Source organism: Colletotrichum karsti (genome assembly GCF_011947395.1).
Source record: "Colletotrichum karsti strain CkLH20 chromosome Unknown Scaffold5, whole genome shotgun sequence".
Classification (NCBI taxonomy): domain Eukaryota; kingdom Fungi; phylum Ascomycota; class Sordariomycetes; order Glomerellales; family Glomerellaceae; genus Colletotrichum; species Colletotrichum karsti.
In genome coordinates this window covers 944,610-965,385 of record NW_024065905.1, presented here as the reverse complement: position 1 = coordinate 965,385, position 20,776 = coordinate 944,610, and the positions used below count along the sequence as shown (strand labels likewise).

At 50.9% G+C, this 20,776-nt stretch overlaps 6 protein-coding genes across 6 annotated transcripts; 3 read left to right on the top strand and 3 right to left on the bottom strand.

Moving 5' to 3' along the window:
- Positions 1-3,838: 3,838 nt before the first annotated feature.
- Positions 3,839-5,095, bottom strand: CkaCkLH20_02295 (3-ketoacyl-thiolase; the record flags this gene model as incomplete). The annotated part of the gene is made up of 1 exon (XM_038885014.1): positions 3,839-5,095. The coding sequence occupies one exon, from the start codon at positions 5,093-5,095 to the stop codon at positions 3,839-3,841; it is 1,257 nt and encodes a 418-aa protein (XP_038749802.1).
- An 899-nt stretch (positions 5,096-5,994) lies between these two features.
- On the top strand, positions 5,995-8,256 carry CkaCkLH20_02294 (putative C6 transcription factor; the record flags this gene model as incomplete). The annotated part of the gene is made up of 5 exons (XM_038885013.1): positions 5,995-6,088; positions 6,284-6,867; positions 6,921-7,234; positions 7,280-7,366; positions 7,695-8,256. The coding sequence occupies 5 exons, from the start codon at positions 5,995-5,997 to the stop codon at positions 8,254-8,256; spliced, it is 1,641 nt and encodes a 546-aa protein (XP_038749801.1).
- A 1,721-nt stretch (positions 8,257-9,977) lies between these two features.
- On the top strand, positions 9,978-13,437 carry CkaCkLH20_02293 (major facilitator superfamily transporter; the record flags this gene model as incomplete). The annotated part of the gene is made up of 11 exons (XM_038885012.1): positions 9,978-10,226; positions 11,424-11,633; positions 11,697-11,724; positions 11,775-11,871; positions 11,929-12,038; positions 12,095-12,168; positions 12,222-12,270; positions 12,325-12,724; positions 12,784-13,034; positions 13,101-13,186; positions 13,246-13,437. The coding sequence occupies 11 exons, from the start codon at positions 9,978-9,980 to the stop codon at positions 13,435-13,437; spliced, it is 1,746 nt and encodes a 581-aa protein (XP_038749800.1).
- An 821-nt stretch (positions 13,438-14,258) lies between these two features.
- Positions 14,259-15,253, top strand: CkaCkLH20_02292 (NmrA-like family protein; the record flags this gene model as incomplete). Its single annotated transcript, XM_038885011.1, has 2 exons — positions 14,259-14,294; positions 14,351-15,253. The coding sequence occupies 2 exons, from the start codon at positions 14,259-14,261 to the stop codon at positions 15,251-15,253; spliced, it is 939 nt and encodes a 312-aa protein (XP_038749799.1).
- A 306-nt stretch (positions 15,254-15,559) lies between these two features.
- On the bottom strand, positions 15,560-15,778 carry CkaCkLH20_02291 (uncharacterized protein; the record flags this gene model as incomplete). The annotated part of the gene is made up of 1 exon (XM_038885010.1): positions 15,560-15,778. One exon carries the CDS (start codon positions 15,776-15,778, stop codon positions 15,560-15,562), a length of 219 nt encoding a protein of 72 aa, XP_038749798.1.
- A 1,132-nt stretch (positions 15,779-16,910) lies between these two features.
- Positions 16,911-18,836, bottom strand: CkaCkLH20_02290 (uncharacterized protein; the record flags this gene model as incomplete). The annotated part of the gene is made up of 2 exons (XM_038885009.1): positions 16,911-17,635; positions 17,732-18,836. 2 exons carry the CDS (start codon positions 18,834-18,836, stop codon positions 16,911-16,913), a joined length of 1,830 nt encoding a protein of 609 aa, XP_038749797.1.
- Positions 18,837-20,776: the final 1,940 nt, after the last annotated feature.

Here is a 20,776-nt window from a genome sequence, read left to right as displayed (position 1 = left end):
ATAGTAAGTAGATCTCAGATAAGAGATTGCATGTGACGTTGACACGCACTCACCAACACCGCCCACAGTATAACCGTTTAAAAAACGGAAATTGGGGTATTTGTCGAAACCAATTTGTGAGAACTTGGCTCCTACCCAGCCGAGTTCATACCGGAGTGTGCTCCTCGTTCCATGGAAGTATTTTGACAACTCCATTATAAAACTATTGAGTACATGATATGCATTTACCTTGAGCCACACGGCCTTACAAAGATTTGCAGTTAACTCCAAAGCCATTGAATTGCGTAGATTCTTTAGCCTCAACTTAAGAAATTGTTGAAGACTTAGTTGATTATTATTCACCTTTTGTGTCAAAGCCAACATCTGTGGTGTTGTTGATACTTGATCCTCGCAATTAACTTCGCCATACCTGCTTGAGCTCTTCTCTTCTAATGTTACCATGAAATAAACCGTTGTGAACACCAATCTCCTTCACAGAACTTTCCTGTGATAATCCCTGCTACATTCTCTGTTTGCACGACAAATCTTTTTGTTTGTGGCTGGTACCTAAGTTATGTCAATTCATCTCTGCCTCTATCTGCTTGCCATGATCCTTTTACACGTAGGCATGTGATCACACAGACTTCTCATCTTCAAATTTATAACTGAATATAAACCATAAGTCTGATAGCTCTCTTCCCATATCAGTTTCCTATACAATTTGTTCCTTGAGATAATCATAATGTGACACCTGCCCCAGTGGCAGCTGGGCCATCTTCTCTCGCAGAACCTCAATGTTCTCATCTACTGACTCCATTGCTGCCTCCCACATGCTCTCCCGAACTTGAACTAGAACCGTCTGATAAGTACATAACAGATCCCAACTTTTCCAGACCTTCTTTTCTTTTATCAAAGACTCCAGGGCGGCGCTAGCTCCTCTTTGATCTTTGTCAACTAGATACCGACGAGTCCACTGCAGTCTATTGATATCAATCTCTATATTCCGATCCCTTGCTCTCTTATACAACGAAACGAACGCCTTTCTCTCATCTTTACCGGGTCTCCTTAAAGACCCAAGCTCCCACTCGGGAAGCTCCGTGACGTAGATGAAGCAGTCCCACGCGGTATCGCCTTCTGCGTCTAAGGCATCGGTATTCATCCGAAGATTCGTCATAGACTCTAAACACTCGAGGACCTTTAACCCAGCATACAAGGCTGCGTCGTGTAGTAAACTACTGCCTAGTTGCCGATAATTGTTTGTGTGCGCACCTTTCTCGATCAGGTGTCTCACAACATCTGGTTGATTCCGACGGACTGCTCGAAACAAAGCTGGGCTTCCATCGATATTACGTGCGTTGACTCCGGCACCTGCGTCTGCGAGCAGACGGACTTTGGTCTGTGTAGCGGCCTCGCCGTACTCCGAATCGTTCAACAGATGAAGAGCTGTGTTTCCGAGCATATCTCTCGCTCTTGCTGAGGCTCCAGCTGCAAGCAAAAGTCTAATCATGCCTACCGGGTCGTTATCTGGCTCTTGTATGGGGCACGCTGCTAAGTGTAACGCTGTTCGACCGTTGCTTCCTGTAGAATTCACTGCGCACCCAGCTTCAATCAAATGACGAGCAACATTGAGATGACCCATCTGCACCGCTCCCATGAGTGCAGTGCGTCCAGAAAAGGTGATTTGGTTAATGTTGCATCCCAGACGAATGAGCTCTGTGACAGCTTTGAGGTTACCGCAGTGGGCGGCCACATCTAGAGGTGTTCGACCTTCGTGGTTCCATTCACTGATCGCCCAAGAGTACCGATCGAAAGCCCGTTGGACGGCTTGTTGAACATCAGGGTTATCATTAGCAAGACATGCCGCTTGGTGCAATGGTGTCTGAACCGAGTTTGTGGTGTCCTCGCCAAATGAGATGATTTTGCGGTATATCTGCGAGTCCCCGGGGGACAAATTTGGTCTGTAGGCGAGTTCTCTTTGAGCTTGTACTGCGATAGCCCAACTGTGTGATGGAGCTTAGTTAGTCAAGTTCAATATCTTTGGGATAGACATACTGGTCATGCGTATCCTTGCCGAGGTCGTTTGTCCAAAACTGCACGAGAAATGCAAGTACATCAGGTGTTGCCGCGGCTATGGCGCACTGGAATAGTGTTGTATGATATTAGCATAATAAATCTCCCGGGCAACAGAAATAATGGTCAGAAAATCTTGATTTCTCACCTCAAGAAGGCTGTAGCCTCCACTATTGTGGTAGTCCTCGGGGAAGACGGTACCGTTGTGCAGCATGTATTGCTGTACCTCTATCCTCGATCTTTTCTGCACGATGTGCCATATTGCTGCTGAGTCTGACAAGACTCTTACAGGCCTCAGCGACGCGCTCAAACCGGAAAAGCTACTCATTGAAGCCTGAAAAGAGATGTATCGCGAACAAAGCCAAACCGGAAACTTGTAGATTAGGGTTGTCGTTGGTTTTCTATTGCCCTTGCACCCCTCGTTGCTGCATTCTGCTTGGCTTCCCAGCAATACATGTCGATTGTATGTTACGAATAGCGAACCTACTATCTTCCGTGCCCACATTGGTGGCTCGAAAGTAGACGGCCTAGACGCATGGCAACGGCACCAACAAGGACTAGGGCATGTCTCAGCTGTGGCGAGCTTGGCCTTGAAAACTAAGACGTCAGTTCCAAGCAATGGCTGTGAACCTGTTGCCTCATTTCCAGAGCCCGAGATCATGAGTTCAGCCATTTGCTGTGTAAGGTTCTGTGATGACCTGTCTCTGACATCTGAAAGTATTGCTAGAGGAGCATCGGTGGTACCGTGCTTCGAATCTGACATTCTTCGAGGCTTGGAGCTGTTGTCGGCAGCGGATTCGATTGTAAGTTTCTCAATTCGAAGGGTAATCTGGCTATAGTTACGATTATGCGTGAGCTAAGTCATCATGACAAGTTTCCGGAGAGAGGTCTGTGTACCTGGTTTGCTTCAGATGCAAGGCCGTCAAAGCAAGCTGAAGATTTGCCCCAGCATTGCGAGCTTTGCTCCGGCATTCTGCCAGGTCTTTCTGCAAGAGAAACCACTTTGCTCTTCTCGCCTTGACATTGCCATCCTTGTCAACGGCCCGAGTGCAGCGACCGCAGATATCTTCGAGGCCTTTCACAGTCTTCTCAAGTCGTCGCCTGGCAAGTTTGAGGTGTGGTGGTTCGGGTTCATCTTTGAATGAAGTCATTCCCTGCATCTCGGCGGCCTCTATCGTGGCTCGGAGGCTTTCGACCTGTGTAAGGTAGAAAATTAGTATGTGACAAACGCAGCCTAGGAAACCTGTGTTTTGGGAAATTTGCTCACCTCGTTGTTCAGTAGAGTAAGCTCTGTTCCCACTTTGGGGAGGCTTTGCAGTAAGTTGACAGCATTGCGGCCAGCAACTACTGCCTGGCCGATGGCAATAAAGCTTGCAGCGATGCCTACGGCCTCCATGAGATCTACTCTCAATGACAGAAGTGCTATGGTTCGAAAAGTAGGCAATGGGCCTGGAGTGCTGGCCTTTTGGAAAACAGGGCGAGTCTCGAGTGACTGAGAAGTTGCAGTTCTGGAACCCAGCCTGATAGAAACCTGCCAGTCAGCCTGGCGCTACTGTTGCGAGGTGCAACCTTACACCGTCTAGCCATCACAGTCCACGTAGCCATTCTAGCAAGCTACATACCAACAAAGGTTGCATGCAGATCCCCAAATGAATATGTGCTACAGAACCAGTAGGTTTATCTCGTGCTTTACTTCGGCGTGGGATGTCCCTGGGGAAACTTTTCACATCAGGTTCCGGATAGAAGCTTTTCATGAACATTACATTGAAGTACATATGCCGCGGCAGCTCTACTCCCTAACGAACAGGCCAGCCATGCCCATGCCAGTTCCCACACACATGCTGACAACGCCGACCTCACCTCCAGACCTGCCCAGACCGTGCAACAGGGTGCTCGTCATACGGGCGCCGGTGGCACCAAGAGGGTGACCCAGGGCGATCGCACCGCCATCGGGGTTCACCTTGCCGTCCTCGTATGCCTGCTCCAAGCCCAACTCCCTCAAGCAGTAAATGGCCTGACTGGCAAAGGCCTCGTTGATCTCCCAGCGGCTGACGTCCTTGTTCTCCAAGCCGAGTTGGTTCAGAAGCTTGGGGATGGCAAGGGCCGGACCGATACCCATCTCATCGGGTTTGCAGCCAACAGTGGTCGCTGACACAAACTTGCCGATGATGCTATCGGTGAGGCCGAGCTCGGTAGCAGTGCTTCTGCGCATCAACAGCGTCGCGGCGGCACCGTCGGAGACTTGTGATGAGTTGCCTGCCGTGCTAGCACCGTCGGGCTTGAAAGCCGGCTTCAGCTTGGCCAGCGCCTCGAGGTTCACAGTCGCGCGAATGCCGTCGTCCTGGGTGACGGTGATGGTCTTCTCCTCTCCAACCTTGTTGCCCTGCTTGTCCGTCTCTTGGAATCTTGTGGTGACCGGCACAATCTCCTTGGCAAACGAGCCGTCCTCTCTTGCGCGCGCGGCGTTCTTGTGGCTGCGTACAGCAAAGGCATCCTGGTCAGCCCTGGAAACGCCATAACGCTCAGCAACGTTCTCAGAAGTGGTTCCCATGGCCATGATGCAATCTCTCGCGTCCTTGACGGGGGAATCCTTCAGCGCAGGCCAGACGTCGACGGGAATGGCACGGCTGCCGTAGTTGCGCGTCATGCTCTCCATACCAGCGCCAATGCCCACGGATATCGTCTCGGTCCGGATCTGAGACGCAACGAGCGCAATTGATTGCAGCGACGAGGAACAGGCGCGGTTGACGGTGTAGAGGGAGGTTGTGTTGGGGTAGCCGACGTGGTTCATGGCCATGCGGGCAGCCTTAGAGCCACCGAGCTCGGAGAGAACGACACCGACGGCGACATCTTCGATCTTGGAGGGGTCGAGGTTCGGGTTGGCCTCGAGAGTGGCCTTGAGGACTGTCGAGAGCAACTCTTCGGGGTAAGCATCCTTCAACTGTCCTCGGTTCGATCGGCAGACAGGTGTTCGTAGTGAGGACAGAATAACGACATCGGAGGGAGCCTTCTTGAGCACATTCGAGATACCCTTGGGGAGCGACATGATGGGTAGGCTACTTTCAAGTACTTGGAGCTCAACCTCAATTGGATCGTAAGGAAGGGAGATAGATGGGTATCGGGTATCGTATGAACGCTTGGAAACAGTTGAAAGAGAAAAGAAGACGAGAAAACTTACGAAAAGAAGTCGGATAAACGTGAGCGATGTCGCTTGCCTCGGGGAGAGCTTCGAATGATGTACCGGGGCGGGGAGAATAGCTCTTCCCCCTTCTTTTCCCCAGCTTGATCCTCGAAGCCGAGTGGGGGACCCGCACCCCATGGCAATTGGGTTCGGCAACGAACCAGCTCGGTCTTCCGGGGCTGAATGTTTTCCCGGTCCCTCGTCTCGGTGAACTCCACACCGGTACTCACCGAGAACGACCGAGGATCATCGGAGCTCCGGCCGGCTCATCCCCGGTTAACCTTTGAATGGCAAAGTCCCATCGAGGTCCTTCACAGATTCTGACTAGTTCTCTACCCAAGCCCCTTGACCCCTGAATAGCCTAGGACTAGCTGCATGAGCACTTGACGTGCTGTAAAAGGCACCAAGGTGAGATGAGGCTCCTCTCTCGACACGATCAACGTCGACATCACCAGGGGATATCTGGTTGTTTAACAGCCAACGATCCAAAGCACCACGTGATCTGATATAGCACGTACATACTAAGGTACCAACGAATGACATGTCGACAAACGTCGGACGCCTCTCCGCATCGGGTGACATCAGAAACCCGTCTTTCTCGCGTGTTTGACTGGCCCGCGGCTGCAAGCCATACACATACCCTATCGTCCCTGGACACCAGGATTCACCAATTTTCAATCACCACCATCTCAGGTCCAGATGTCCGAACAGACACCAGCCGATAAGACGCGACAACTACGGCCCTTGTTACCGGCTCAGGGCGAATGGGTGCCGCCGGAGAATGGTCCGCCCAGGAGGCCAGCCAGACCACACCAGGTGTCTGCCGCTTGTGCTGCATGTCGCAAGCACAAGTACAAGGTATTTTGACGCTATCGCCGAGGCTAGATCTCCGCAGCGATCGCGGCGCTAATCGACTATATCTGCAGTGCCCTGGCGAAAGGCCTGCGTGCTCCCGTTGCGTACTGCGCCGTCTGACTTGCGAGTACACCACGCGACCGGGAGAGACCCGTCGGCAAGCTGTCAGTAGAAGTCATCGTGACTTACAGAAACGAGCCACAATTCACGAGGAGATCGTCGACCTCTTGAAAACGTTACCGGATCAAGATGCGCAAGATGTGTTGCGGAGACTCCGCTCGGGCACGGATGTTGACGCAGTCCTCAACCACGTGAAGGCCGGCGATGTCTTGCTGCAGATGGCAGTTGTGCCCGAAACCCGGCTCCGGTATGAGTTTCCTTATCGAATGGAGATGCCGGCGGCTTTTACGCACAACAATCCTTACATAGAGTCGATGGTCTACGAGATCGCGTCAGTTTATCCCCAAGGCCAGCAATCGAGCTCTTCCAGTAGCCCCGGGTCTGTTGGCGGACCAGGCTCAGAAGAGCAACAGAGTGTCTACATGAAGCCCTTCCATGCGGCACGGGTCATTGATCCTCGACTCTCAGACGCAAAGCCATCTGCGTGGACCACCGTATCCGACGATGATGGGCTCATGCGGGATCTGCTTGAGTTTCTATTCCGCTGCGAGTATCAATTTACTGCAGCTTTCCAGAAAGATCTCTTCTTGGAGGATATGGCAACGGGCAGGACGGACTTTTGCTCTTCACTTCTTGTCAATATCGTCCTTGCTTATTCCTGTGTAAGGCACTCCCGATGCATCCAACATAGGAAGTACAACTGATCCAATCCCAGGTTTGCTATCCACGCTTCGAGAACCGCGTTGAGTACTGGAACCCGCATACACTAGTTTACCGCTTTCTCGCCGAGGCGAAACGCATTTGGGAGCTGGAAGCCACCGAACCGCGGATCACAACCATCCAAGCCGGCATACTCTTCAGTGTCTTTCATAACCTGTGCGGTCTAGACGAGCTCGGGCAGCCCTACAGAATTCAAGCTGTGAGCCTGGCTAGTAAAATGCGGATCTTTGACATTACTCCGCCGGGACTGAGCAACAGAAATCGGAGGGGGAGGGATTACGCGGCATGGGCTCTGTTCAACTGGGAAACGTAAGCACTCTGACCTCGAAACTCAACTGTCGCTAAGTACTGTAGGCTGGTCGCTTTCTCTTTTATGATTCCTCCTTTACTCACAATTCCGCCGATATGGTCACTACCAGATCCTTCCAAGGACTCCGGATGGTATGGCGAAGTTTGGGTCAAATATCCGTTAAGCCATACCCTGTCGCCGACTTACTTCGGTCACATCTTTCGAGCGAGATCACGTTTCAGAATTGTCATGAACGAGTTTTGTTACGCAGCCTATTCCGCGGATTCAACGGTAACTCTAGGCAAGGCGAACGGGTTTCGTAAGCGGCTTGAAGCATGGTATCGGGGCTTGCCAGGACCATTATTGCCGCGAACAATTGTTCTTCCTGGGCATCTGCAACTACAGTAAGTAATCGGAACGTCGAATGTTTTCGTCATGCAAAGGATGTAAGCTAGCCAGACTTGCTGACTCCATCTTCAGTATCTACTACCACCACCTTCTACTTACGATGTTTGAACCGTTGCTTGATAACGAAAGAAGCCAAGAACCGTCTCCTGCACAAGTGGTAGCCGATTCCAAGAAGTACCTCCAAACTCTAGTCCGCCTCTACTACCTTCGACACGGATTCGATGCCATGGACCTCTTCATCGTCATCCCACTCATGCTCACCGGCTATGACTGCATTGACGCCATTCACGAGAGAACGCCCGAATCGGAACTAGAGACTTTGAGATCGACCCTCATTCTGATCGCCAAAGGCTTATACTGCCAACGTAGAAACCATTTCCTGGCGGAGGCGCTCTTCCGCGTCATTCGAGGTCGAATGCGTCCGCAAGAGCTCTCTTTGCTGAGAAGCACGATGACGATAGATGAGATTGAAGAAGATAGGAAACGAGATATGGTGCAGGATGTTAAAGTAAAGAGTCACTGGCCGGTCAGTGTCGTGAAGAAAAAGGAAGATGTGGAATCGCACGTTTTGGCACGCCTTGTCGAGAGTTACGGTCGTTTGAATGTAGACGACCGAGTGGCCGAGCAGGTCTAACACATATTTCCAGAGATTCTATCAGATTGCTTTGGGAAACTTTTAATGGTCACTTTAATGAACCTCGTATTTCCCTCCGCTTCAAACAATGGCGATGCCCTCGTGTGCTACGAAGACGAATGAATCTGGAACTTCGGGGAGCTCATCTGTCCTTTGGCGGCTGGCCCGGAATGTGGTCTTCGGCTCAACTTGTCAAATTTTTGGTTCTTCCGGGGAAGGAACAGACAATGCTAACCGACTCTCTATCATCAGCCATCTAGTGTTCGATCTGGGGAGGTCGTCGCAAGCACAATCGCTAATGTGACCAGTCTCTTACTTCCAGCATAGTATCGAAAGGTCCAAGAGAAGTTTACATGACCACCCAGAAGGTTGCATACCCATGTCTGCCAAATAAAACATTCAGTGACACGCGAAAAGCGATGGAGTGCCTCATGTTGCATCGCCCGTGAGGCTCTCTGCCTTGCCAACGGTTTCCTCCCCATATCCGTGCGTCGGATCGACATACGGAGATAACTCAAATCAAGAAACGCGTTCTACGAACCAATCAGAAGTAGAGACTTTTCAGATGTGAAGGGTTATTGGGGGTCACGGCGGGTCGCTCCAGGCCACCACATGGCGAAAGGTTGACCAGCAGGTCTAGACTTTACCAGGAAGCATAGTACGACGTCGATCAGAACCTCTGGGTGCTCTGAAAGATGGATTACATGGTTGTTATGGGAAATTTCGGCCGAGCCAAGGTCCTCATTGCTTTATGTTTGGAACTTCGGTGTCCCAACAGATATGACCGGCGTGGCTGAAGCGGCACTGTTGGTTGTATGGGCTGCGAGGGCTTTTTAACTACCGGTTACTGCCCAAACACAACTTGTCTTTTTTTAAAGTGGTCTCCAAGTCAGACATCATTTATGTGCAAGCGCAGCTTGGAATACTGTCACGGAAGCGAATATCATTAAATGCGTGGCTCCTCGTATGATCTCTCAGACTTTGTGAACATGATGCCTGGTCCGTTATTTGCGGATTCCGCAGTCAGCTGATGGGCAAGCATATGGTTCTAAAGTTCCTTCACCAACTGTGGGATGAATATGTTCGAAGCTATGTAGCGAGTAGCATCACGATTCCATTGGCCTTCGGTGCGAATGATCTTTCAGCCCCGAGCTTCCATGCATGTTTTCTGGCCAAGAGCGGGTAGATCCCACTCCCGAGCCGCAAATGTAAGCCTATTTCGAGGCCTGGCCCCCAAGGCCTCAGCCTCAATCTAGACGGCTCAAGACATTCCACACTTCGAGATCATTTTACCTACGTCATAATATGGTACTGACATACGGAAGACAGCTCGGGATTCGATACGCACCAAGGACTGAGCGAAATATGGACGTCTTGGAACGTCTTGAATCCACCGAGACTGTGACTCTGTTGGCTACTTTTGTACTTAGTTCTGGATGGCTTCCTCTTTTGAGCCCTGGTTGGATCGTGGATCACGACGGCAAGGTTGACAGCAAGTTCCATCATCAGCTTTGTTTAGCTTGAACACGCTCAACTTCCTCGTCATCTTCGAGGTATAAATATATGGTCTGTTCCCGCCATTCTACCCGACTCATCTCATCCTCATCCAGCATCATTCTTACAAGCAATCTTCTAAACCTCGTATTAAAACAACCGTCATCGTTCCAGCCTCTCCAGTCACTATCAACTCTCCAGACAATCTCACAATTCCCAACCACAAAATGCAGTTCTCTACCGCTCTTGTTGCTGCTTTCGCCGCCCTTGGCCAAGTCGCTATGGCTGATTTCCAGGTGTATACCATGCAGGAAGTCGTTACCGTGGACGGCTCGGTCTCGACGGGATGGTTCTTCCTAAACGGAGAGCCGGACTGCAAGGACGCAATGAGCAGGCTCTTCATCAACAACTCGGAAGACGTCAGTGGAAACAAGCGTGGCGTCCGTTGCAAGGGCGACGGATGTTTTGGCGGCGTTGTAAGTGACCCCCTTTCCACCCATATTTCTATCATGTTTTGGTGATCTGATTTGTTACTCCCTTTAGGACCCCTAAGAGATTAAGGCGATGGAGGTCCACACCGGCCTGGATCCCAAGATTCACTTCAGTAAGTTCTCATCTCCGTTGCATATATGATGCCTCAGATACTCGTGGCTAATCAGGGTAGCACGCATATGCATGCAGCTCATATGAGGAACAGTCATATCAGTAAGCCGCGTTATCTCAACAAGACTGCAGCCTGCTGATTGAGAAGTGTCTCTCAAATGGCGGAACTCACCCTTCGCCGCCGATCACCGGCTCATGTGGCTGCAACGGACCACGATGTCGCAAGTCAGAATGCCCACATTCCTACATCACAAACGACCCCCGAACCCCGAAGGATCCTGCAATTCACCCTCGCCATGGCATCAAACCTTTCCACCCCCGGCACAACTCCACTTCCCACCTTCCGCGCAGGCACTTCTGGTTGCCCAGTCCTCCCCCAAGACGCACCCACTCGGCCACGTTCTCGAGCGAACCAGGAAGCATGCTTTGAGACACCATCCTCTGCCCCGGTCCCAACGTAACAATCGCCTAGGGACTGACCCCAACATGACCCTAGTAGTATCCATTCCCTCGGGTCTTGGCACGCGGGGCTCCATTCCCCCATTTCCCCATCAGTAGGCTGACCAACTCCAACCTCCCCAATGGCACACGCCTCAGTCATTTCCCAGACCGCCGCCCGTCCTCGCACACTATCCGCTTACGATTTCCGTTATTATGCCCTTGCCCTCGCCTTTTGCCATCTACTGTATTGCTCGGATCCCAGATCTGTCCCCGAGAACCCCGCATCTTTGGCGAAAATACTGCTGCAATGTGAACCCTTCAGACCCGCGGAGCTCGTTTCCCCAGCTTTCGCAACGCTCCGGATGCCAGATATTGGCCCCGCAGATCCATTTACCCCGGATCCGTCTGCACGTTAATTATTTTGCTTAGAATTGCACGAGAGCTCATGAAATGTCATAAATACCCAGGCCTCTTTCCTGTGCGACTGATCGTTGAGTTCGGGTCCTGTGTTGCCACGAACCACTGTCTGATCTGCAGCTCCATCCAGTTTATGCTTATTTTTTAGGCTCACCTTGGTTTTTTTCTTATCTCCAGTCGTTCCGCTCGACATAACCAATCACCAACGAGAGACTAGCGGCCACACAAAAGTCAAAATGGGTACGAGCGAGAAGCGTTCGCCATCGGTTGAGCGCGAGGAGAACGTTATCAACCATGTCAACAGCATCGTTGACGATGAGAAGCATGTTCAACAAGATGAAGAGCGCGACTGGACCGGCACAGCGAAGAAGACGGACCCCGAAGAGATCAGGCTAGTTCGGAAGCTTGACTACCGTATCATGGTATGAGGCGACTCGCCAACCCATCTTAACTGCTTATTCAAAGTCGCTAACAGCTGTATCTAGCCCTGCCTTTGCGTCATGTACTTTCTGAGTAAACACTCCTCGATGCCCGACAAACCGACTCCATGCTGATCGTACCAGACTACGTCGACCGAAATGCCATTGCTCAGGCGCGACTCAATAACTTGGAGGAGGACTTGAACATGTCCGGAACACAGTTTAACACCACCGTATCTATGTAAGAGAAAGGCCTCAGCAAGAGCTTATGCAGCGGACTCAGCTAATCGTCGGGCAGTCTGTTCGTCGGCTACGTCCTGATGCAAATCCCTTCGAACATGTTGATCACAAGGATTCAACCCGGCTTGTACATGAGCGCGTGGATGTTGGTCTGGGCTGTGGTGTCAGGTGAGTCCGCTTTTTCGACTCTGTTGTTGTCGACAGCTTCTGACAGAATTACCTAGGCTGCACGGCGTTGGTCCAGAACTACGGTGGTCTCGTGGCGTGCAGATTCTTCCTGGGTATCACCGAGGCACCAGTAAGTCGCTTTGAATCTCAGTTCAAGGACAAGCAGCAGCTAATAGCATCAAGTTCTACCCTGGTGCCACCTACATGCTCTCCATCTTCTACACTCGCAAAGGTACGTCAAAGCAAGGAGCAAACCGTCTGACCGGCTCAACTAACCCTGTAATAGAGGTCGCCACTCGTATCGCTGGTCTTTACTGCGCTCAGATCCTGGCCACTGGTCTGTCGAGTCTGATTGCCGCGGGCATCTTCGCCGGAATGGACGGCCTCAACGGAATCGCAGGCTGGAGATGGCTCTTCATCGTTGAGGGCGCCATCACTGGCTTCGTCGCCCTCATTGGTTTCTGGCTGCTTCCCAACACGCCCCTGACGACTCGCTGGCTCAACGAGCGCGAGAAGCAGCTCGCTCACTCCCGCATGGAGAAGGACAGAGTCTCAGACGCGTCTGACGAGAAGGCGTCGGCTATGGAGGGTCTCAGACAGGCATGTCGCGATAAGCGTACTTGGCTGTTCTGTCTTATGCAGAACTTCCATCTGTCTGCGTGCTCTTTCAACTCCTTTTTCCCTACGTAAGTCTTCTCTTATGTTTCAACCACAATATCTCCGATAGCTAACCCCTCTGCAATAGAGTCATTAAGACTTTGGGCTTCAACACGACGATCACCCTTGTCATGACTTGCCCACCTTTCATCTTTGCTGGTGCTGCCGGAATCTTGTTTGGATGGAGCTCTGGTCGTCTTCATGAGCGCACTTGGCACATCACCGTCGGTCTTGCCGTTGCGATCGCTGGCTTTGTCATTGCCGCCTCAACTATGAATACCGCAGCACGCTACACGGCATCTTTCATTCTAGCTGCTGGTGCCTATTCCGTGAACTCGGGTAAGTCTATTATCAATATAACAGAGATGGTTTGATACGGGGATAAGCGTAGCTAACACCGGCCAGTTATCATCGGTTGGGCATCCTCGACTCTTTCACAAACCAAGGAGAAGAAGGCTGTCGTTCTCGCTATGACCAATGTTGGTGGTCAGGTAAGTCCATGTTCTGAACCCAAACTTCGGCTCAGCCGTGTCTAACTTCCTTCCTCAAGATCGGCTACATCTACGGCGCGTACCTTTGGCCCAGCACTGACTCACCCCGCTATGCCATTGGCTTCGGTGCATCGGCCGGTTTTGCTCTGCTCTCTATCGTCTGCGCTTGGTGGATTCGTATTTTGTTGGTTAGGGAGAACAGGAGGATCAGGGCGTCTACCTCCGAGCACGTCAACCTGTACGGGTACTAGGAGTTGTTATCCTAGAGGGAAACCAAAGGCAGTTTGACGATCATATCGAGCAGGGAAATCAAGCAAATAAACTTGGTATACTTCGAGAACTACAACTTTCTCCTGCACAGTTCGTGACAGCTGGAAGTCATGATGATATCGATGAAGTTTACGTTCGAACGTCGCTTATTACAATTGAAGATGCCATGAACTCCGATTGACATTACGCCAACAACAGGCAAACGGTTCAGAACTTGCGGAGCAGATCACTCGGGCCTGGCCCCACGGTTAACAACTCAGTCTTCAGGGAGGCCTGCAAAATCTGCCACCAACACATAACTTACGCCTCGAGTCGAAGATCGCAAGCGTTACCATCGCTTGCAGCACCGCAATGCTTCACCATTCCGTTCTTGAAATAAGCTGGTCATGAATGTCGTGATCCCCATGCCGAAGCAGCTGATCAAACACTTGGAGTCTCTTTAGGCATCACGCGATTGAACATTTGGCGGTGAGGGTTATCCTGGCGTCACTCATGAATCATAAGAACAGGACCATATCCAATCTACAAGCAACTCCATCATAATAGAATGAAAGGTTCTGAATGTTGCGGAATGCGATAGGGAGGAACAAACAAGACGCAAACTGATGTAAGCCATTGCGCACGGCCCGCGCGCAAAGCTCATGTAACACATGTACGCCAAAAGCAAGCCTGAGCTGCATGAAGTCATCGATCTTAAAAGCTTCGAGAATCCATGCGTTTTGTGTTTGAAAAGTATTCCATCCATCTCATTCATCTCATTTCTCATTCAATATCACCAAGCTTTCCTTCAGAAACTCTCACCATGTCTTCACCCATTCGTAACGTCGCCATCATCGGAGTAAGTTCTCAGTGGCAACCATGGACGCTTGCAATCGACACTAATGATTTTCACAGGCAACTGGCCTCCTGGGATCTCAGATCGCCGCGAATCTCACCAAGTCAGGCTTCAACGTCACGGCCATCCAGCGATCCGACTCCAAATCATCAGTGCCGTCGGGTATCAAGTCGGTTAAGCTGGACGTCACCGACACAGAGGCCCTCAGCTCTGCCTTCAAAGGACAAGACGCAGTCATCTCCGCCGCTCCGGATCCAATCGCCTTTTCTGCTCAAAAGCCCTGGATTGATGCCGCCATCGCCGCCGGCGTGAAGCGCATCTTCCCCTCAGAATACAGCACCAACCTCGACTCCCTCCTCGCTGAGACACTTCCCATCGTGACCGATAAGGTCCGGACCCGTCGGTACCTCGACGAAGAGGTGTCTAAAACCGGCGGGAAATCGAGTTGGTCGAGCATCAACAACGGCCCTTTCTTCGACCTCGTTCTCAGTTTCGGTGGTTTGGGACCCGACTTCCGCAAGAAGACCGCCAAATGGCACAACGGCGGTGGAAACCTGGTCGGCGTGACTCGGCTTCCTGATATCGCTGAGACGATCTCCAAGATTCTTAGGGATGAGAATGGGCTGTATAAAGAGGCGGAGAACAAGTCTGTGTACATCCATTCCGCGGCCGTGAGTGAGAAGCAGTTGACGCAGATCGCCGAAAAAGTCACCGATCAGAAGTTTGAAGTGAAAGAGTTGGATGTGGAGAAGATCTATCAAGAGGCCACGGCCAAGTTCGAGAAGGGTGATAAGTCTGTGATGATGCTGTTTTACTACCAGATGATGTATGGTAAGGGGTACGGCGGGAGCGAGAGTTTTCAGGAGATGAGTTGGAACGAGAAACTCGGGCTTAAGACTCTGACTGAGGAGGAGATTGAAGAGATTGTTAGGGAAACCGCCAAGAAAGCTGGTATGATTTGATCTGGAAGCTACATGTTGTAATTAATGTCACTCTAAGGTAAACTACCGCGGTACAAGAAGAAGAATGGCTGTTGAAGAGAGCCAACGCATAAATCCAAAGTTTCCAGATATTCGTGAAAAAATCAGTATGAAATTGAATTAACGTAGTCCGTGTTGTCTCTAAGCAGAAAATCAATCGGACGTCACGAAACGCACTTGATTTTGCTGCATTTGCATTGACTATTGAACTACCAAAATGCCAGCTACTCAACTAATATCTAGCAACTTGAACCTATAATGCCAAAGGCATGAAACTTGTAGATACCTCTACTTCTTCTTGCTGCCAGAGTGGTTGCCCCAACCGCCGCCGCCTTGGCGACCGCCGCGGTTGGAGGCATTGCCGGTGTTGTCATGATGGCCACCTCGCTGGCCTGAAGCCTGGGCACCGGTGTTCGTCGGACCGTTGGGACCCATGGGCTGGTCGGCGGTGTAGATAGGAGGGTCGAGAGGGTTGCTAGACATTTTGGTAGTAGGTGAAGTGGGCAGATCAGGGTAGGATATAATGAAGGTGAGAGGGGTTTAGAGGTTCTTTGGAGTTATTTCCTGATAGGCGTGGAATTGAAATTGTCGAAAACAAGAGGCATGGAGCTTACATGCTGCATGGTTATATATTACTCTGTTTCATAAAGAGTGAATCATTGCATGACAAGTGCATGCTGCTGGTTACACGCGATTATCGTGATGACATGTGGTGAATTTGAAGATGCATCCAGTGAACAGCCGAGAGATACCACGCAGTAAGTAACAGGGCCATTCAATCTCACAGCACAAAACAATTTCCTAGGAGATTCTCCACTTGGTATCCCCTAGAGATATTCTACTTACATGTTGCTTGCAAGGATCCATGCTTTTGTGTTCAGACTCACTTGTTTCAATACTATCCTTGGTGGTGACTCAATGTCAACGTAAACCTGAGCACAGAACGTTTTCTATCTCACACTATTTTCCAGCCAACACCTAACTTCCCAAGTCATATCTTCATTACTATGTCAAGAACCTGTAACGTTGATAACCTCAGCAGAAGCTTCATACTTCTGAGATTCACCAGCATCACCATCACACAGAGAAGAATGATGTACCTCTGCGATGAACGGGTGTATGCATGATAGGGTTCTCCGTTGACTTGGTTCAACTATGTCACTAGGATACTCTATCTAAACGTGGCCTAGTTCACAAGTCTACTGGATTAACAGACTAGTTGTGAAGCAATCTGGAGAACATGATGGAGCACCGCTACTCAGCCTTTTAGGTGCGGCTAGATCACCCGCCGCCGCAAGGTCGAGCGACCAGGGTGAGCCAGGCATCTCTACAGCTTGTAGATTCATAAAACATAGATCTTATTCACAGTAAGGTGTACCTCAGGGTTTCAAAGTATAAGTTATATCTAATAACAGAAATCTCAGTGCAGCTCAAGTGGGGTCTCGTTAAGAAGATATCACATCCGCTCAGTCATTCACTCACTTATCTATTTCCTCGTCCAATGTGATTCCACGGTGTTTGAACAAACAATGTAGCATATGAAAGTTGTAGTATTTGCCAGTTTGACCAAGAAATTATACTCTTTAGTGACGAAATCTTAGAGAATACTCGATAAGTCAGAGAATCTTATCCTCCCACCTTATGAGTTTCTTTGCGGCGGGAGCATTTGCTCAAGGCTGACATCATCGTGCTGCCTCCATCCCCTGCGCGAAAACTGCACCTTCACGTCTTCGGCACCATCCTCCATTTCTTTCGTTGTCATGAGTCGCTGCCAGGCTGCAAAATCATCTCCGGTGGTGCCCCTGAACCGGAACCGTTCCGTGTAGTACAACAGTGGAAGTATGTTACTTTTCCAGACGGCCTCGTCGTCCCTGCGCCACCAACCCCGAGCAATGATCCAACCAAGCAAGAAAACCTCCAGAACCACCATGAAGATGGGGAACACTAGCCACTGCTTCTCGATAGAGGTGAACGAAACCAGCTGGTATGCCTCCCCCGTCACCAAAACCGAAACGCCATTGTCCGCCGGCATAAGCCCCATCCGCAATTCGTTTGTGAACGTGTTGGTGAAGTCCGCAAAGCGATGCTCGATGCTCTCCGTGGTGGCATTGCCCGCCTCCCAGAAGCCCGATATCCAATCGTTGCCTTTGCATTCCGGGAAGAAGTCGGTCCCTCCCCCCAACTCCAGAATTCTGATGCCATGAGTGCACTCCCCGTTAAAGAGCTCTTGATGGATGAAAATCTTCAAGGCATTTGCCAAGATGTTGTCAAACTCGTAAACGCACTGTCTAGGCGCTCTGATCGAAGGGTAGTCCGGTGCTGCTGCTTTACGGATGTGCCTCATAGTGGTCAGGTTCGGGCCCTCTGACATGTTGTTCACATTGTAAATTTCGTTATTGATGAGACATGGTGATTACAGAGCGGTATAGTTCCAATAGGTGTCCGCTTCCCCCGGTATACTCGGCTTTAAAAACTCCACAGGGTCTTCTTTGCGCTCTTCAGGGTCTGCATACACCGGGTTCGTACTGATGACAGTCTCTGACAGCTCTCCTTGGAGCACGTTTCCCGAGTAGCTTCTCAGGCACGTGTATATGCTGCAGGAGACGGCGATAGAAGGTAGACGGTCTTGGTCGTCCTTTTTTGTTGTATCATTGATGCTGGTCAGAGAAAGAACAGTGACATTGGCCAATGCCATTTCTGACACGTCCAGGACTTCGGGTGACATGACAGCGGTTGCCCATGAAAGGTCCCCGTCACTGATCTTCATAGCGTCCTTTCTCTCGAGTCCCATCCCGTTGGACAGCTTGTATGATGTCTTATGCAAGGTACCGTTCGGATCGTCCTCTGACTGTATGAGCGAGGTGACATCCAGACAGATGTTGCAGATGCCTGCGGACGCGTGGGTGGCTTCCTTGCCGACAGTGAACTGCGGCGTCCCGGACTGGAACCCGGTAAAGCTGCAGTTTCCAGTCGTGCAACTGGGCACTATCTGCGCGTTACCTTTGTACGTCCCGAGCGTCGCTGCGTATGCGACACCTCGTACCTTAGGGTCAAGAGCGTAGTCCTCAGAGCCAAAAGGCTTGGCTGTTGAAACCCCATCACTGAAATCTTGAGTTGTGAAGAAGAAGGCCCCTCCATTTTTGCTGCTGAGTGCCGTTGAGACCGGGATCGATGCTCTCCCGTGGGGGTCGGCTTGGTTGACACCGACCGTTTTGATCGCCTGCTGTACAAACGGCCCCATGCCAAACGAGAAGACGATGATGAAGACCGACAGGAGTGTCGCAGGGCTGTGCCACAGGACGAGTTTCGCGAGTTTCACGGCTCCGACAAGACCCCGGCTGCCGCTATCGAAATGCTGGAGGTCTATCATCCGTCGACTGGCAGTTTTGTCGGACCAATACCACACCCACTTGGTCTGGCAGATGATCTCGGCGGCAATACTGACGAGAATACCGCGACAGATGGTGGAAAGGGTGTTTGCGGTGGAGTTGAGGGTGATGGGAAAGGGCCAGTCCTGGACGGGCCTTCCGTCTTGGCGCAGAAGAATGGCGACGATGGCTGCCATCGCCCCTATGGCGACACATAGCAGTAGGACTTCCCAGACCCAGAGCCTGCAATATTCCCATAGAGCACTTGTCCTTTTGCGGCTGTGCTGGGTGGAAGGAAGATGCGATTGGTGATCTTGGGGTCCTGTCTCTTGTATAGTGGACAAGCTTTGCTGGCTCGATGAGGGCTTGGGATGGTCGTGGGTCGAATCCATCTCGTGGAGTCTTCGTCTGAGAGGCCAGCCTTCCTCTACGGGCTGCCTACCTGACGGTGTTGCTTCCATACTCTTGGGCTTCGGAGATTCGACTTTTCGGTCATTCTGGTAGACCTCTTCAGAAAGCTTATAGAGGGGAAGTCGGTCAGAACCATATGTAAGGCGATTTTAGACTTGTTTGCCTAGTTTTATTTCTTGACGCAGGCAGCTTGGCTATCACTAACTGTATGTGTTGCAATGACCCAACCGAATTCAGTATGGCTCAGCCTGATGAGGTATAGAAGCCTATTCGTTGAACGCTATGGGGCTGATGCTGACGCTCTGCAGACGGTCTGTTACTGTAGCTCATGATAACACCGCTGGCCTATCCGAGTGATTGAAAGCACACCCTCTATATAAGATTTAGGCTCGATGGAGCACCTCATATCAGGCTGCGAGGCAGATTATGCGGCTGAAACAGCCTGGCCACGTCGTTTGAGATCACTCGACACTGCGTCCAGAGGATTTCAGCTGTTACTATAAATGTCCTGGGATGTAGTGATTGACTGATAGGGATAGGGGCAGGGCAAAGACGTACAATAGTCGGAAGCGGCATATTCTCATTTCTATTATCGAAAGAGGTCTCGAGATAGTGTGCGTAGTTTCAATATCAATATATCATCCATCGCCTCCTTCGCTTGTTAAGTATCTCAAAGGAATAAACAAGGTATGAAAATTAACGGGATGTAAATCCAGCTACTTGATATGTCTGGCTTAGACGCAATACGAATGCTACACGTTCAACGCTACCCCCACCAAAACGATCGATCTCGGACCCCGAGAAATGGTCTGGTCTGTCTGTTGTCCCGGGTAATGTCTGTCGCGACTTTATATACTGACGAATGCTTGCTAACGTTCTTAGACGACTGTCGATTCCCTTAGAATACGCACTTGTAGACATCAACAAATCCCCGACCCTTCCGATGACAACTTAGATAATAAGCTTAACACAAACTCACGACCCACCGCGGTAACTTCCAAACCGTACCTGAGCCACTCCCCAAACAGAACCCAACGGTTTTGCCCCCCGGGAGCGGCCCGTAGATGGATACCTCATGCCCATACTTTCTATTCTGACACTTACCTACCTACCAGCTAGCCCAGCCAACCTCAGATACCATATTCATGCACAGGTTCAAGACGTAAACCACTCTGAGTCCGACTTACCCAGAAAAACCACATCTCGAAGCGGCAAAGCCGGGTCATCCGGATAGACAACATAAGCCATCATCACCTGATTCGTGCTCACTCACTCCCTCCCGCACGCTCCCCCCCTCCCCACATCCCTCGTAATCCGTCTGAACCTCCCCTCCCAACTGGCTCTTGCCCGAATGAGCCCCGCCAGGGTCAATGTCTTCCTTGCGGGGTGAACTCCAAGCAGGCCATGAGCTAACCGTTCGGACGGCGGAAACAACAACCAAAGAAAATCGGGAGTGATGTCTACGTCCTACCTCCGTTGAGAGCGGCTTATGTCCGCAGAATCACGGAAGAGAGGTCGTCGTCAGTCTTAGCTCCGGACGGGGGGATATGTGGAGACGGGCCACGGGTCGCGATATTGCGCAACTGACAAAAGTCTTTTCCAGCATCTCGATGATGTCGATGTTAATTCATCAAATAATGGGCGGTCGTTTATAGAATCCCCGAGTTTGGTGGCTTCTGACTCTGAACCTCCGAGGAGGGAGGGCCAGCCGCATGTGAAGATACAG